We start from the raw sequence: 17,148 nt of genomic DNA on the forward strand, positions 1-17,148 counted from the left end.
TAGAAATCCACATCATGACTGATGGATTTCTATCTTATTCCCAATACTTTGCTACTATACCAAGTGCTGCCACAAACATTTTGGTGTATGAGACTCTTTCTTTTTATCATTGGTCTTTACGTATATGCTTCTCGGTGCAATATCTAGAGGAAAGAATATGGAGAATTTAGTCATTATTTTTGCATACTACCAAATAACTTTCTAGAATCCAAGCCTCTTATTTTTATGGATGAGGAAACTGAGGCACAGAGATTAGGGTCATAGATTTGTTTATGGTGTCTAAGTAATTGATAGGTGTCTAAGGTAGAAAATAAACCAGGTCTTCCTTAATTCAATTTCAATGTGTCTCCATTATATCATGCTGACTTTCAGTTGCTATAGGAAGAGAATTAAGCACTTTCCAGTGAAAGTGGCTAACTTTCTGCTCACATACTTCACTGTATTTAGCTGGAGCCATCTATAATTAGAAGGTGGAAAATGATTTTTGAGTCTAAAGACTGAACTTTTCAACTTGGTAAAATCTGTCAGATTATGTTTTCTGTTGGCATAGCCATTAAAAACCTGAAGTTGCCTTTGTGATATGGGTAGCATCCAAATAAGATATTAGTGGAGAAAGAAGGGTTAGTTAGTGCAGGGATTTTATCATGGCCTTGTGGATAAAGCAGGCCAAATCAAAACCTTCTATCCATTTTCCAGTAGCAGATGCTCTCCAAATGGTTAATTTGGTGGTAAGCCTGCATCCATACCCATGAAACGTGAAAGACAGTCTGTTCATAAAGCTTACATAGTCTAACAAGATTTATGAAAGGTTTTTTTTATTTTGTTTTGTTTTGTTTTTGCCAGGAGAAGCCAAATGAGCTAGGAACATTGGGTATTGAAGATACCTCTAGGAAGTCTGAATATTATTTCAGGTCTTCAGACTGAATCAGTTTGTGAGAGACATCACATAAATAACTGCCTAGATGTAACCCCCCTCACACTTGGGGAAAATTTCATCTTTGATGCGTCTTGGTGATGTTTTACCAGTTTGCTTTTCTTGCTAGGAATTCTAGGGCAATGATTGATGAAGAGGCAGGGTGTAAATTCTACTTCCAGATCTTCATTTTAAGATATTTGAAAATTATATATATATATATGATTTGAGATATTTGAAAGTTATATAATTGGTTGAGGTTTCATAGGCTCAACAGAACCCAGAAACTAAAAAAGAAGTCATCTACTTCAACTCTCTCATTTTTTAACAGATGAGAAAACTAAGACCCAGAAGTTCAAATATTTTAATTACATACCCACACAATTAGTAAATAGAAAAACTGGTATTTGAACTCATGTCCTTTGTTTTCAAGTTCCTTTTTTAGGTACTATCCTATGTTGCTCATATCCAACATATATAGGACTGCTTGCCATCTAGGGGAGGGGGTGGAGGAAGGGAGGGGAAAAATCGGAACAGAAACGAGTGCAAGGGATAATGTTGTAAAAAAATTACCCTGGCATGGATTCTGTCAATATAATTATTATTAAATAAAAATTAAAAAAAAATAAAAAATAAAAAAAAATATCCGATGTTGCTGCTTAATGGGTAAGGGAGGGAAATAACAGAAGAAGGGAGAAAAAATTCTGATTCACCCCGTAGCTGACTTTACAAATATATGTTCATGATATATTCTATATTCTATTCTATAGCCTAGACTGGAAGGTCCAAAATATTTCCCATATGTTACTCCTTCATACAGATGGCCACTATCTACATTAATATAGCTCATTAGAAATTTGGCCAAGTAATCTCATAGCTCAAGGGATGCCAGGATGGAACATTGACAAAACAAAAATATCATGAAAGTTGTTCTTGGACAAGATTTCTGACTGAACTTTCCTGAATCAGTCATCTAGACTGTTATCTGTATACATGTAGCAAACAGGTCAACATATTAAAGCTTTTGTTTAATACTTTCGTATATTAAGGGTGTTTTACATCCAAAAGTGAACTCTAAATTTCCTATATTATATATGTTTTACATCCATGAGATGTATTGGTAAACAACTACAGGGTTGCTAGAGTGAGCACTGGGGTATAATTTGGGCCTCATAAATTTATGCCTCTTTAATAAAGGCTCTATAAAATATGGAATTGGGAATTTAGAGTTCAATTTTGGGCAGCTTTTCTATATCTCCTAATTTCTTTTGTGAAGCATTTTAAAGGAGTGCTCCTAAACACTTCTTAAAGGGAAAATGTATTAGGCAGGAAATTGAGAATTATGGGCCTATTGGTAGAACTTAAAATTTGGATATATGGCATGGGATAACCTTATTTGGCAACTTCTTTAGAGTTTTACAGTACAAAGCTGGTGTTGATTTGAGCAGTTTGTTTAAGGTTAATGGAATTCAATTATGTCCTCCTTTCATCAGCCTTGTTTGCTGTTGAAAACCACATCATTTCATTACATATATTTATTATAATTCTCATTTTCAGAGTATTTATCTTAGTTTTATTAGATACTTCATGGATATGTTAAAATTTTGGCCCTTTGCTACTATGTAGAATAAAGAGTCATTGTAGTATGGTTGAAAAAACATTGGACTAGGAAGATCACAACAACAACAATAACATTAAATATAAAACTTTTAGATTTACAAAATGCTTTACAAATCTTATTTCTATTAATCCTCACAACAATTAGGTAGTTAGATGCTCCTTTCACAGGTGAAAAAACCGAGGCATATAGTGGGTAAGTGACTTGCCAGGGTCATGCTGCTGGTGTCTAAGGCTGAATTTGAACTGAGGGTTCAGGGCTCTATCCACTCTGCCACTCAGTTGCCAGAAGACTGGGAATGGAATTGAAGCACTGCTACTGGGTAGTTATATGGCTGTGGAATAATTATTCTGAACCTTAGTTGTCTTGGTTATAAAATGAGGATAATAAGGCTTACATGATCTAACTCACAGGGATATTGTGAGGCAAGGTTATAAATATGACTTTTATCTTGCAAAACAGTAATATTTTGTGTTGGTCTTTATCACCCACATATTCATTGATTGTGGTGAATTAGCCTTCTGTGTCTTAGTCCTCAGGACTTTGGACACAGACAGTTCAACTTACATTTTTAAGGCATTGTACTATGTGCTGGGGATAGAAAGAGAAAAACCCATTATCCCCAGAGCATCTTACATTCTGCTAGGGGAATAAAATGTATTTGTATAAATAAGGAAATGTGAGGTCTTGGAGGCATAGCTCTACGGGAAGCACTCTCTTAGTTTAGCTTCGATGTTGGGACAAAAGTAACTTGTAAGTCATTGATCTAATTTGCTAAACTGAACAAGGATATGCAATAGGGATGTATTGGTACTTAACTTCACTTTTCCTTATAAAAACTGAGTCTGATCAGCAGGGCAGAGTAAAGCAATTCAAATGAGATTCAGAAATCCATCATGTCCCAAGGGCCTTGTTTCTAAATTTCTGGGATTTTTAGATCTTTAGATGATTGGGAAGCTGTGTCAGGGAAAACAGGACCATCAGGTCCCAGGAGAGTAGCTTTATCTTGGATCTATCTCATGTTTTCTGGGAAGGAGGATCAGGAAAGGAAACTGGCGCCAATCAAGTCTCTAGGGCACCTTCTTTTAGGGAAAGCCTCCCATGTTGTAGGAGGTAGGAATAAAGCTGTATCAGGGAAATGTTGACCTCATTATACAAGATATTTGGAAGGCTATTTGAAGAGATCAGTGAAAACTTCACAAAGGAGATCTGAGTCCTGGACCTGAGCCTTGAAAGAAGATCAAGATTCTGAAAGGCAGACTTGGGGGGAGAGATGATATTCCAGTTCATAAGAATGTTGAGAAGCAATTGCTTTTACTAATCTGTCATCTTGGAATACTTGGCCAATACTCAGCTGATGAGTCCTATTCTTCACTACCTCTGTACCTATAGAATTTTCTCTTTTTTCCTATTACAGATCTGCAAACTGCTCCCCTCTGCAAAAAAAAATCCCTTCCTGTGACACTATCCCCTCTGTCCTTTCTGAAATCACTGTAGATTTGGGAAAATCACCTCATTTCCCTGGTCTGAGTAGTCCACATCTGAAACATGAGAATTTGGATTAGTTTATCTCCAAGGTCCCTTCCTTCTATAAACTTCTCTTATCTGTCTTCTTCTCTAAACTTGTCTCTAATTTGTCTGTCTAGAGCAAGGAGTCTTTTCACTTTAATTAAATTGTATTTTTTCAATTATAAAATATTGTTTTTTTTCTTCCTTCCCACTACTGGAAAAAATTAAAATCCTCATAATAATAAATATGTATGGTCAAGCAAATATGGTCCATGTCTGTTTAACAGGCCATGTCCAAAACTGCATGTCATTCTGCATATTAGTATATTACTCCTCTGTCAGGAGATGTGTAGTATTTTTCATAATTAGTCTTCTGGAATCATAGAATAGTGAGTGGTTCATGACCTTTTTTGTGATCCCTTTGGAAGTCTGGTGAAACCTATGGACTCCTTCTGAGAATTATGTTTTTAAATGATTAAAATGAAATACATGAGACTCCAAAGAAAATCAATTATATTGTAATAGTTATAAACATTTTTTTAAGTTTATGAACTTGAGGTTAAGAACCTCTGATTTAGGTGTATGACTGGTTTGTTTTTGCATTTTAATTTCTCATATTTGGGGGTAGTTTTACTGAAGCAAAAAATAAAATAGTTCCTACTTGCTGTGGATAAGCTTTTCTCTGCTGGTCTTACTGTAAATGTATGCAAATCAACAGATCATAAAATGTCTTTACTTTACAGAATTTAAGTTGGATGATCAGAGATTTATGCGATCAAGCTTGTTTTTCAGGAACTAGGTGGGGTATATGACTGAAAGAACTGCTTTTCATTTCCTGGAATGTGAAATTTCATTGGGAGTTCCATTTTAGTTTTTTTTTCCTCTTCCTAATTATGTGTTTTCATTTGGGAATGTCCATTTCTTAATCACTAGATTCCATATAGGTCAAAGGATGTGAACGTTTTTCATTTCTTATTTTGAAAACTGCCAACAACCAGATTTAAAACTGCACCAAATCACTCATAAGAGAAAGGCAAATTAGAGCAGGTTTTGAAAAGTGCAAAGATGTGAAAATTCAGTTCAATTTAAGAAACATTTAGTAACAAGCATAAAAGTTGGAACAAGTTAATGATGAAAGAGCTAGAGGAGATAAACATTCTAAGACTCTTTTGGAGTAATTGAATTTTGTTTCTTTTATTCTGGATAACAACTTAGACTTAGGCAAGAAAAATCACTAAACCTTTTAACCCAGTGGTCTCACTAGACATATGTTCCAAGGAGATTAAAAAAAAACAAAGAAATATTATCTACATATCAAAATACTTACTTTTTTTGTAATTGTACAGAATTTGAAACAAAGTTGGTTCCATTTGATTAACAAATAAACAATTCATGATATACATAATATCATGGAATACATTTGTATCATAAATGAAAACTCAGAAATTCAGACAAAACTGATAAACTTACATGAATCAATGCAGAGTGAAGAAAACAGCACCACAAAACAACATAAACAACTATAAAAATGTAAATGGATACTAACATAGGGGGAAGATAATAAGCATTTATTAAGCACCTATTATGTAACAGTTACTATGTTAACTCTCCAAATACCTCATGTTAAATTGAAATAATGAAAGCTGATTTTTCCATATTACAATAAAAAAGAATTATTGATTTCCTTTTGTCCTATTAAAATATACAAGAACAAGAATATTGAGGTGCTGGTATCCATGGAGGTATTTGGAGGCATGTCCCAGGCATCTGTTTTTTCTCAGAGGCAAATAAATTCAGATTAATTACAATGATTTGTATTGGCATTAAAGAACAGATGCAGAAACTTACTTTCTTACTCTTGGGAGAGAGGTAGGAGGGACTATAAAGGAGAATTCTATATTATCAGATCACTTTAGTGGGTTGGGTTTTGTTAAATTTTACTTTGTTACAGGGGACAATTTCATTGGGGAATTCAGATTTGGGGGAGGAAGTATATCAGGAAATAAAAGTGATGTAAAAAACAGAAGGCAAAAATAAAATATTTTAAAAAGAAAGTAATAGATTTCTAGGATAAAAAAATAGGTGGGCTTCATGGAAATATAAACTACTTGTGTAAAACCCTTATTCCAAGGACACACAAGTTTTTTCAATAAAGAACCATATGATCAGAAATCCATAAATGTTGGGACCTGTGCTTTTATAATGACTAATATGTTTGGTAGTATGACGACAGTGGCAGTAAGGCTACTAATCTAAATATACTGGGAAATCAGGTTTTTTAAAATATGGGGAAGGAAATCTCTGGCAGATGTCATTCTAAAGTAATATGGACTTGGAAATCTACAAAAACTTGGAACAAAACTCAGGTCACTTAATTCAAGAGAGTTTTGAATATAAATTCCCTCTGAAATCCCTGACAAGTGACCATTCAACTTCAGTTTGAGGATTTTTGGTAATATGAAAATGACTACTTCCCAAGATAACTTGTACCTCTCTTAATAGAAAGGATTGTTGGAAAAATTATATACAAAGTAACAGCAATGCTCTGCGATGACCAGCTATAAATAAATGACTGTTATTCTCAGTAGTACAATCATCCACAACTACTCTGAAGGACTTAGGATGAAAAATCCTATTCATACTGATTGAGAAGAACTGATTGAGTCCAAATACAGATTGAAACATTCTCAATTTCTTTTTCAGTCTCTCTTTATTTCTCTTAATTTTTCTAGAGGGTTTTTATTTTCATTAGAGTAGAAGATTTGTTTTCTTTCACAACTTGACTTTTATGGAAATGTTTTGCCTAACTTAACATATGGTTTCTTGATTGTGAGTGGAGATAAAGGAGAGAAACTGGAACTCAAAAATTAAAAAAAAATGTTAAAAAAATTGTTTTGAATAGAAACTGGGAGAAAGCATTAAATAAATAAATAAATGGGGAGGGGTGGGAAAAAAAAGAAAAGAAAGGATTGTTTCCCCTCTTACATGGAACCAAAATGTCTTCAAGGTACTTCTATCTATTGCCACTAATTTTGCCTGCAGGGGTTTTTGTCCAGAATAGGTCTAACTCTTCTTTATTGGTCCATTCTTCAGATAGTCTGTCACAAAAAATCTTCTCCATGTTATTCAAATGGTCATCATATGACAATTTCTAGTTCCATCCTTGTCACTTTCTCTGAATATCCTTTAATCTGTCTGTTTCCTTCCTAAAATATTATATATGTTCTTCAGGCAGGATCTGGCCAGGGCGCTGGAAAACTGGATGATAATTTAGTTCTGGACATTTTTGACAGTATTAATGTTTTTTTTTTCCTTTCTGCCATGTTGATTCAGAGTGAAGTTATAGTCCACTGAAACTCCTAGATATTTTTCACATAGATTGTCATCCATTCACATTTATCCTATCTTGTATTTATAATGTTGAATTAAAAAAATTCAAGTTATAAAAGAACACATTTCTCCATGTTAGATTTTCTCTTATTAGATTCAATCTATCATTCTAACCTATTGAAATCTTTTCGGACCTTATTAGCCAATGTAGTAACTAATCCTCTACTTCTCTTGACATTAGCAAATTTGATAAGAATTCTGTATATGCTGAGGCAACTGGGGTTAGTGATTTGTCCAGAGTCACACAGACAGGAAGTGTTAACATCTGAGATCAGGTTTGAACTCAGGTCCTACTGACTTCGCCTGTGCCTTATATTCATGTTTTTGTATGTTTCTGATAAGGGGGGAAGAGAAAAAATAGAAAATTCTTTTTAAAAAAGTTTTTAATTTTGAAAAATTAATTTAAATTATTTTAATAAAAATTTATGGTAGGAAGAACATGATTTCAAGATATGTAAAAATCATAGTTATAGAATTTAATATAAAAATTTATGTTAATAGAGCCCATATGGGGAAAATATTATATAGATGATTTTGTTGTCTTCTGTGGTTTTTGAAAGCTTTCTCTATTCTCAGATCTTTAATCCCATAAAAGATAAACCACCAATAATATTTTAATGTGAATTAGTATATACAGCATTGGATTTGAAATCAAGAAGCTCTGTATTCAAATCCTGCCTTAAAAACTGCCTTGTTATGTCGTTTGTATATTACCTATACCTCCCAATATATCCCTCCCCTTCCTAGAGAGTCATTCCTCATAGCCAGTTCAGCAAAACTAAATAATACATCAAAAAACCTCTGATATTGCATGGAGACATTATGTATATACATGTACCTCTTATATCCCTGCAAAAATGGTGCCTTCTCAGAACTTTTCTTAGGGAAGAGTTTACTGATTATTTCAACTTTGTCAGTCTTATTATATTACAATTGATGAGAAATTCCTTGAAGATAAGGAATTCTGTGGCCCTATTTAAACAAGTTATATTCTATTTAAGCAAATCATATCCTTCCTCTGGATCTCAGCTTTCATGTCTGTGAAATGAGGGTAGGATGGGGGGTGGATTAGAAGATTGCTATTTTAAGTTTCAATATGGTCACTCAGATGCGGTTAGGAGGATAGCTAGTTGACAGGATCTTAAGTAGATATCATAATTAGGAGATTTATTGGGATGATAAGGTTTATACTACTATAGAATTGAAATAAGAGAACTTGACATTTTCATGCAAAAAAATCAAAGAAGATAGGAGATAGGGCATCAGATTTAAAATCAGGAGAATTTGGATTCAAATCTTACCTTAGATTCTTAGTAGTTTTCTGATATAGGTCAAGTAACATTAATTTGTCTGTGCCTGAGTTTCTTCATTTCTAAAATGAGGAGGTTGGGATTAATGGCACTTAATCTGATTTGTTCTTATTTGACTCTAACCTCACTGAGTGCCTTGGAAGAGAGTTGGTTTGAGTGAGAATGGTATATATGAGGGCAGTTAGGTAGTGCCATAGTGCAAAGAGCAGTGGACCTGGAATCAGGGAGATTCATCTTCCTGAGTTCAAAATTGACTCCAGATACTTATGAGCTGTGTGATTCTGAGCAAGTCACTTTTTGTCTTAGTTTCCTCATCTTAAAATAGCTAGAGAAGGAAACACCAAGCCACTCCAATAACTTTGTCAAAAAAAAAAAAAAAACCCAAACGGATTCATGGAGTTCAATATAGCTGAAATTACCAAACAACAAGAAGTATATGTGATTTGGATTGAGATGTTGCTTTGTTTTGTTTTTAAGGGAAAATATCAGGATGTTTTGATATTGTGAATATGAATGAATGTTTTTCCACTGTTTTACTATTTATCTATTTTACTTTGTTTTTATTATTTACTTTTTTTTAGTTTTACTATTACAAATGTACATAGTTTTTTTGTTTTGTTTTACCATTTGCCCTTTTCCTTTTTATAGCATTCTGATTTAGTCAATGGAGAATATACCAAAAGACTCCCCCAAGGTGTGGTTTATGGTGTGGTTCGGAGATCTGACCAAAACCAGCAGAAAGAAATGGTGGTATATGGTTGGTCCACTAATCAGCTGAAAGAAGAAATGAACTACATCAAGGATGTGAGTTACTTTAAAAAAATTTTTTTTTCTGGCTCTTGTTACTTTGTGGAGAACACTTATTCCTCTGTGATAGACTGCAATGTGTCCTTCAAGAAAATTATCAGTTCTTTTTGTTAGAGAATGTTCCCTAAGTTTTCATCCTATTGTCATGGCCAAAGCAAAGGGGTGATTCTTACGTTATGATGTTAGCCTTTGTTAGAATCAATGTGAGACATTTTCCTTTAAAATTTGTCCTAAAAGATTTCTCTTAGTATGTTGAACAGCCTTAAGAAATACTGACTAAAGTGACATCATTCCTTTCCTTGGGTTTCCATGGAGAGTTTTCCTTCACCAAATAAAACTGCAATTGTGACTGGGGCATATATGATCTTGTGATTGAGATTAGTAACAAAAAGGAAATAAAAACTACTTTGATTTGCTGTTTTTTTTAAAAACATTTTTTTCTGAGGAGCATACATTTGTTTTTTCTCTGGTTGACTTGAATGTATAGCTTTGTTTTCGGTTTTCTACCATTGAGGAAAAGGCATATATGCTTTACCTCACAGGCAAATCACTTAACTTTTCAGTCTAAATAATTTCTGAATCTGTAAATTGGAAAAATATTAACACTTACCTCTTGTGAGGATCGGTGTATATGTGTGTGTGTGTGTGTGTGTGTGTGTGTGTGTGTGTGTGTATAGCACTTTGCAGACTTTAATGCACTATATATTTAATGCACCCTTCATCATTACTATTAGAACTTAGGCAAAGGCGTTCCACATTGGATTTTTTTTCATAATAAAAACAACTTTTATTTATTTAAGCTGCCTAATTACCTCAGAATTTCTTTTCAGATATCTAGAACAGTATGAAAGAAAAGGGATGAAAATCAAATTAAAGGTCAGAGAAAACCATTCAATGTGTAAAGCTGAGCAAAGCTGGCAAGACTGATTTTTAACTGCCAACATCAAATGTACTAGTCCATTATGACCTCCCATGTCATAATGAGTCAAAATAAATTTTCTTATCAGAACTGATAATATTCTATCTATCTAAATTCAAATTCACGTTCAAAGTCAGATTTGACTAACCTCTTGTTTAGTCATTCTAAAATGAGAGTAAAGGTTGCTATACCTTCTATTGCCTGTGAATCTTCAAAAATCATTTTGAAATTTTTTAGCTTTTTAAAAAAGAAATCTACTCTCTATCTCTGTCCTGTCTTTGTCTCTGTCTGTCTCTGCCTCTGTTTGTGTATCTGTGTCTGTCTGTCTGTCTCCCTCCCCTACCCCCTGCCATCTTTCTCTCTCTTTCCCCCCCCCTCTTTCTGTCTCTCTTAATTAATAAAGCAAGAAAATCTAAATCTTTGTTTATAGACATGTATAGTCAGGCAAAAATAAATACCCACATTGGCTATGTCTAAAAAATGCTTTTAAATTTCCATTCTAGCATACTTCTATCAAAGTGGATATCTTCTATCATCATGAGTCCTCTGGAATTGAAGCTGATCATTGTGATGATTAGAGTTTCTAAGTCTTTCAAAATTAACAATTACTTTTCACTCTCTAACTAACTTCTCCCCTGCCTTAGCCAAACAAACCATTTGAGATGAGGAGGATTTTAAGAGCTGCTATAGTATCCTAACAGTAGAAGAAAGATCTTCCTTCTTCCTCACGTGGAAGGCTATGCTTTTGTCTTTCTTTTCTTCAGGCACTTTTTGTTTATAGATGAGACAATAGACTTTGGAAGTACATGATTTTCTCTTTTCAAATGAGCAGGATAGGTGAGCGCTGATGGAATGAAAACATACAGGGTACTTTAGGCGTCCTTTTCCAAGTTGTCTTTTCCTTAGGACTGTCTTATGTCAGGGCTGCCCATCATTGCATTTGCTTAAAATGTTTGCATGATTTTTAATTAGCTTCTCTGTTGGATTGCAGGTGAGAGCAACACTGGAAAAAGTCAGAAAACAAATATATGGAAACTATGATGAAATGAAGCAGAAAATTCAACTCCTTACCAAAGAATTGAGAGTAAGTAATTATTTTCATTTAGAAATGTGGAGAGATAATCAGAATATAAATAATTTTCACAGGAAAATTATACACATGTGTACATACATGGATGTATATATAGGCTTCATTTAAGCAAAGGTATGTATCTGAGAAATTTTTTTTAAATTTTATTTTATTTAATAATAAATTTGTATTGACAGAATCCATGCCAGGGTAATTTTTTACAACATTATCCCTTGCACTCGCTTATGTTTCGTTTTTTCCCCTTCCTCCCTCCACCCCCCCCCCAAGATGGCAAGCAGTCCTATATATGTTAAATATGTTGCAGTATATCCTAGATATAATACATATTTGCAGAACCAAACAGTTCTCCTGTTGCAGAGGGAGAATTGGATTCAGAAGGTAAAAATAATTCGGGAAGAAAATCAAAAATGCAAATAGTTCACATTCATTTCCCAGTGTTCCTTCTTTGGGTGTAGCTGTTTCTGTCCAACATTTATCCATTGGAACTCAGTTAGGTCTCTTTGTCATAGAAATCCACTTCCATCAGAATACATCCTCATACAATATCGTTGTCGAAGTGTATAATGATCTCCTGGTTCTGCTCATCTCACTTAGCATCAGTCCATGTAGGTCTCTCCAAGCCTCTCTGTATTCATCCTGTTGGTCATTTCTTACAGAACAATAATATTCCATAACATTCATATACCACAATTTACCCAGCCATTCTCCAATTGATGGGCATCCATTCATTTTCCAGTTTCTAGCCACTACAAACAGGGCTGCTACCAACATTTTGGCACATACAGGTCCCTTTCCTTTTTTTAGTATCTCTTTGGGGTATAAACCCAATAGAAACACTGCTGGATCAAAGGGTATGCACAGTTTGATAACTTTTTGGGCATAATTCCAGATTGCTCTCCAGAATGGTTGGATTCGTTCACAACTCCACCAACAATGCATCAGTGTCCCCGTTTTCCCGCATCCCCTCCAACATTCATCATTATTTTTTCCTGTCATCTTAGCCAATCTGACAGGTGTGTAGTGACATCTCAGAGTTGTCTTAATTTGCATTTCTCTGATCAATAGTGATTTGGAACACTCTTTCATGTGAGTGGTAATAGTTTCAATTTCATCATCTGAAAATTGTCTGTTCATATCCTTTGATCATTTATCAATTGGAGAATGGCTTGATTTCTTATAAATTTGAGTCAGTTCTCTATATATTTTGGAAATGAGGCCTTTATCAGAACCTTTAATTGTAAAGATGTTTTCCCAGTTTGTTGCTTCCCTACTAATCTTGTTTGCATTCGTTCTGTTTGTACAAAGGCTTTTTAATTTGATATAATCAAAATTTTCTATTGTGTGATTGGTAATGGTCTCTAGTTCATCTTTGGTCACAAATTTCTTTCTCCTCCACAAGTCTGAGAGATAAACTATCCTATGTTCCTCTAATTTATTTATAATCTCGTTCTTTATGCCTAGATCATGGACCCATTTTGATCTTATCTTGGTATATGGTGTTAAGTGTGGGTCCTTGCCTAATTTCTGCCATACTAATTTCCAGTTATCCCAGCAGTTTTTATCAAATAATGAAATCTTATCCCAAAAGTTAGATTCTTTGGGTTTGTCAAACACTAGATTGCTATAGTTGACTATTCTGTCTTGTGAACCTAACCTTTTCCACTGATCAACTAATCTATTTCTTAGCCAATACCAAATGGTTTTGGTGACTGCTGCTTTATAATATAATTTTAGATCAGGTACAGCTAGGACACCTTCATTTGATTTTTTTTCATTAATTCCCTTGAGATTCTCGACTTTTTATTGTTCCATATGAATTTTGTTGTTATTTTTTCTAAATCATTAAAATATTTTCTTGGAAGTCTGATTGGTATAGCACTAAATAGATAGATTAGTTTAGGGAATATTGTCGTATCTGAGAAATTTTAAGGCTATTGATATTTGTAAATTGAAACATGCTTTAAAATATGCTAGAGGGGGGTTATTTTTAGAAAATAATCAATTAATTTTTTTGAAGTGGGAATCATAATTTACTTTTTTTTAGGTCCCAAATTTTAAATATTCACTTTCCTTAACTTGGGTGTCATCTTTGTGTGTGATTAAAGCCAAGTAAGAAAGAACCAATAGCAATAATAGGCTATGTGGATTCAATAATGAAAGGTGTTGAAATATAAATATTTTGGGAAATTGGATAGTAAAATTCTGACATATTGATGATCTGAAACATTCATGAACAGTTACTAAATCCCTGTAATAAAGGCAAAAAAATTTAGTGTAAACAGATAGGTGATTTGATGGATAATAAAAACACAAGCAAAACTCAACATTTATTTGTTCCTCGTCTTCACTTCTCTATAGCTATACCACCATTACCACCCCCCAGCACTATTCTTACTCTTACCATGCCTGTTTGGAATTAAAACACCTTTAAGTATTAGGCCTTGATATTCCTCTTTCAAGAGGCCTTCTCCAACTACTCCAGTAATGTCTTCCTTCATTAAAGTCTGATAGCACTTGTATTAGTGTCACATACTTTTGTACATCGTTATATGTGATCTCAATTGCTTTCTACATTAGTTTTGTCAGCAAAAAATGTTGACTAAGTAGATAGAGCCCTGAACTTGGAGTTGTGTTCAAATCCAGCTTTAGACACTTAGAAATTGTTTCACTTTGGGCAATTCACTTACCCTTTGTCTGCTTTAGTTTTTAATATCTGTGAAATGGGGATAATAATAGCATCTATTTTCCAAAATTGTTGTGAGGATAAAATTAGAAAATATTTTTAAAAGAGCTTTGCAAACCTTAAAGCATTATATAAATATTGTCATTATCATCATTATCATTAGTGGTAGCAATAGAACTAGTAATAATACTAGGGAAGAGTCAGTCAATAAGCATTTATTAAGTATTTACTATGTGTCAGGCACCACGCTTTAATGTATTCATTTTATATTCACCAAAGTATCTAGTGAAACAATCCATTATGTAATAGGGTTCCATTTTAATAACACTTCATATTACTGACGCATGGTAAACCCCAGTGCTTTTCTTTTATGTCATTAAAATTTGATGGTGATAAGGATATCATAAACATAGTTTTAATCAGAGTCTTATTCTAAACTATTTGTTTTTCTAAAATTTGGTAAAAGCTGGGCACATGTTATATAGAATCAATTGATATTTGATAAATTAGTTAATGAATTTGCTCATTGCCTTTCTCTATTATTGGAATTAGCCTGATTTTGGACTCAACTATGATTTCTCTACATTGTGTATATATAGTTTATATGGGGCACTCTGGAAAAAATAGATGGTCTTAGTAACTTTCTTAGGTTCTTTTATTTATATGCTGGCTTTCTCCTTTCTTTAGAGAATGGGACATAGATTAATGAGAATACCAGACTGATTATTCTGCTAAATGATGTCAATTCAGATCCCACGTTCTTGAGAGAATTTTAAGAAAGGGCTTTGTTCCAGCACATTTACCTTACCTAATGAACATTGGCTTTGCCCAGTGTTTGTGATCTTACCAAATGCATAGGAGTATCAAGATACAAAAAAAGGCCACTCTTACTTTCCTGGAGGATTTTAAGAGTAGATGTAGGAGGAACAACTGAGATAAAAGTTGAGAATATTTTTTTAACTTAAAAGGTATCTATCCTCTAAACGAATTAGCAAACCAGGGCAGAGCGTTTTCTAAAATCTATATCTGAACAAACTAGTCATTGTTTGGAAAGAGCATCATATTTTTTGTTTTGACTTTATTGGGTATAAACAACATTTGAAATTCTGTTCTCATCATCTGGTTATTGCCTTTGAACATGTTCTATGGAATCTCAATGAGCTTGATTAGTTCATCTAAGGCAACTGAATTGAGGGACTATCTCTCTGTGTGGGCTTTGTATAATTCTCTCTTCCTTCTGTTCAGGTTTCCAATGCTCAACAGGACTATCTACAGAATCACATTGAAACACAGTCTTCAGCCCTGGATAGTTTTAATGATATGAATTCCTCTTTGGCATCAGACTCCATTGGCTTACAGGTATGTTATTGTGCTCTCCATATTCACAATGCTCCAAGATGGCCACATTCCAATTTTCTAGAAAGGCTTGAAAATGAGACTTTAAGGCAAATTTCAAGCAGAGAGTCTTTTTCCAAACTATTTTTTTTGTCATTACCACCATCAAATTTAATGACAAAAGAAGAAAGTAGTGGGGTTTATTATACTTCAGTAATATGAAATGTTATTAAAATAGAACCCCATTTCACCATGGGCCAAATCACATCCCTTACCAAATATAACTAAATGAATATGGTAAAAGTTGCATATTTTATAGTAGTTGCATCCTTCAATATCAGTGTTACCAAGGATTTATCTATCTTATTAAACATAAGGAAAATCTAATTGAGGACAAGGTTTATAGAAAGTATTCATGAAAAATCAATGAAAGAATAAATAAATAAGACAACATTGATTAAGTGTGAGGCACAGTACTAAATGCCAAAGGCATGGACAGAAAAAAGACAACTGTTTCTGCTGTTAAGAAACATATTCTAATAGGAGAGAAAAATACATATAGGAAAATGGTGTTCAGGGTTGGGTATTTTGGTTTAGGGAGCTATAGGAATAGTAAAAGGAGTAGTAGAGCAATAGATGAACATGTCCTGTCTATAAATGATAATGTTGATCTGATTACTGTTTCTAGAGCAAGAGATTGAAAGCAGTCAGGCAGAGTGCATACATAGTATGTGTGCAGGTGCCTCAAAAGGATAATGGCCAAATGATGAATGATCTGTTTCATAGTAGATCTGAGGCGTTTTAAATATGTTGAATACTCATTGATCAGCAGCCCTAAATCAAGATTGGAGTATCAATTTGCAGGTGAATGGTAGAGAACAACAGCATTGCAAGTTAAAAGCTTTTCTGCTTCTAAAGTGATTATTATCAATATCAAACTCATCTATGGCCAAAAAAGAGATGTTTATCACATAGTAGAAATAAAGGATAATCATTTTTTCACCTGTATTCGACACTGCTATTCTTACAATAGCAGGAGAAAGAAAACAAAAGATCTTCACTATATTGGGGAGGACATGGAACATAGTCACAAATGGTAAGTAGGCAAAGATCTGTCATTAGAGGAAATTGCTAGATTAGTGAAATCCTAAGTCCATTTGTAAAATAGAATTCATAAATAATAACATCACACTTCATCATCCACAATGCATGTTTAAAATCACCATCTTATTTGATAACCCTCAAAGCAGCTTCAAGAGGTTGGTAAAGCACATATTCTTCCCATTATGATGAAATTGAGGTTAAGAAAATATTCTAAATCTAGTGCCCTTTTCCTATTTAATGTTGCTTTCATTAATTCATTTACAAAATCATTGGTTTAGGAAGCTAAAAGCCACCTGCATGTTTACATGAGGCACAGACCCTAATTGCAGCAGAAAATCAGAGTTGAATCGACAACAAAGCTAACTGTAAGACATCTGATGACTAGTCTACTGGAACCACATCTTGTATTTGGGTTAGCTGGGAAGATTGCTGGCTGGAGTAACTGCAGTTAAAGAGAAGTAGCCCATAGA

General features: G+C 33.8%; 1 protein-coding gene across 4 annotated transcripts in view; it reads left to right on the forward strand.

Moving 5' to 3' along the window:
* The window catches only part of MYZAP (myocardial zonula adherens protein), a 112,353-nt gene that overhangs the window by 29,723 nt on the left and 65,482 nt on the right, over positions 1-17,148 (forward strand). For all 4 annotated transcript variants that reach the window (XR_007951025.1, XM_051980722.1, XM_051980723.1 and 1 more), the window contains 3 exons: positions 9,389-9,544; positions 11,458-11,550; positions 15,485-15,598. Coding sequence is in view for 3 of the 4 variants with exons in the window: in XM_051980722.1 (XP_051836682.1) it covers positions 9,389-9,544; positions 11,458-11,550; positions 15,485-15,598 (363 nt within the window). In the remaining variant the exon portion in view is untranslated. The remainder of the gene's footprint in view (positions 1-9,388; positions 9,545-11,457; positions 11,551-15,484; positions 15,599-17,148) is intronic.

Source organism: Antechinus flavipes, chromosome 2 (genome assembly GCF_016432865.1).
Source record: "Antechinus flavipes isolate AdamAnt ecotype Samford, QLD, Australia chromosome 2, AdamAnt_v2, whole genome shotgun sequence".
Taxonomy (NCBI): domain Eukaryota; kingdom Metazoa; phylum Chordata; class Mammalia; order Dasyuromorphia; family Dasyuridae; genus Antechinus; species Antechinus flavipes.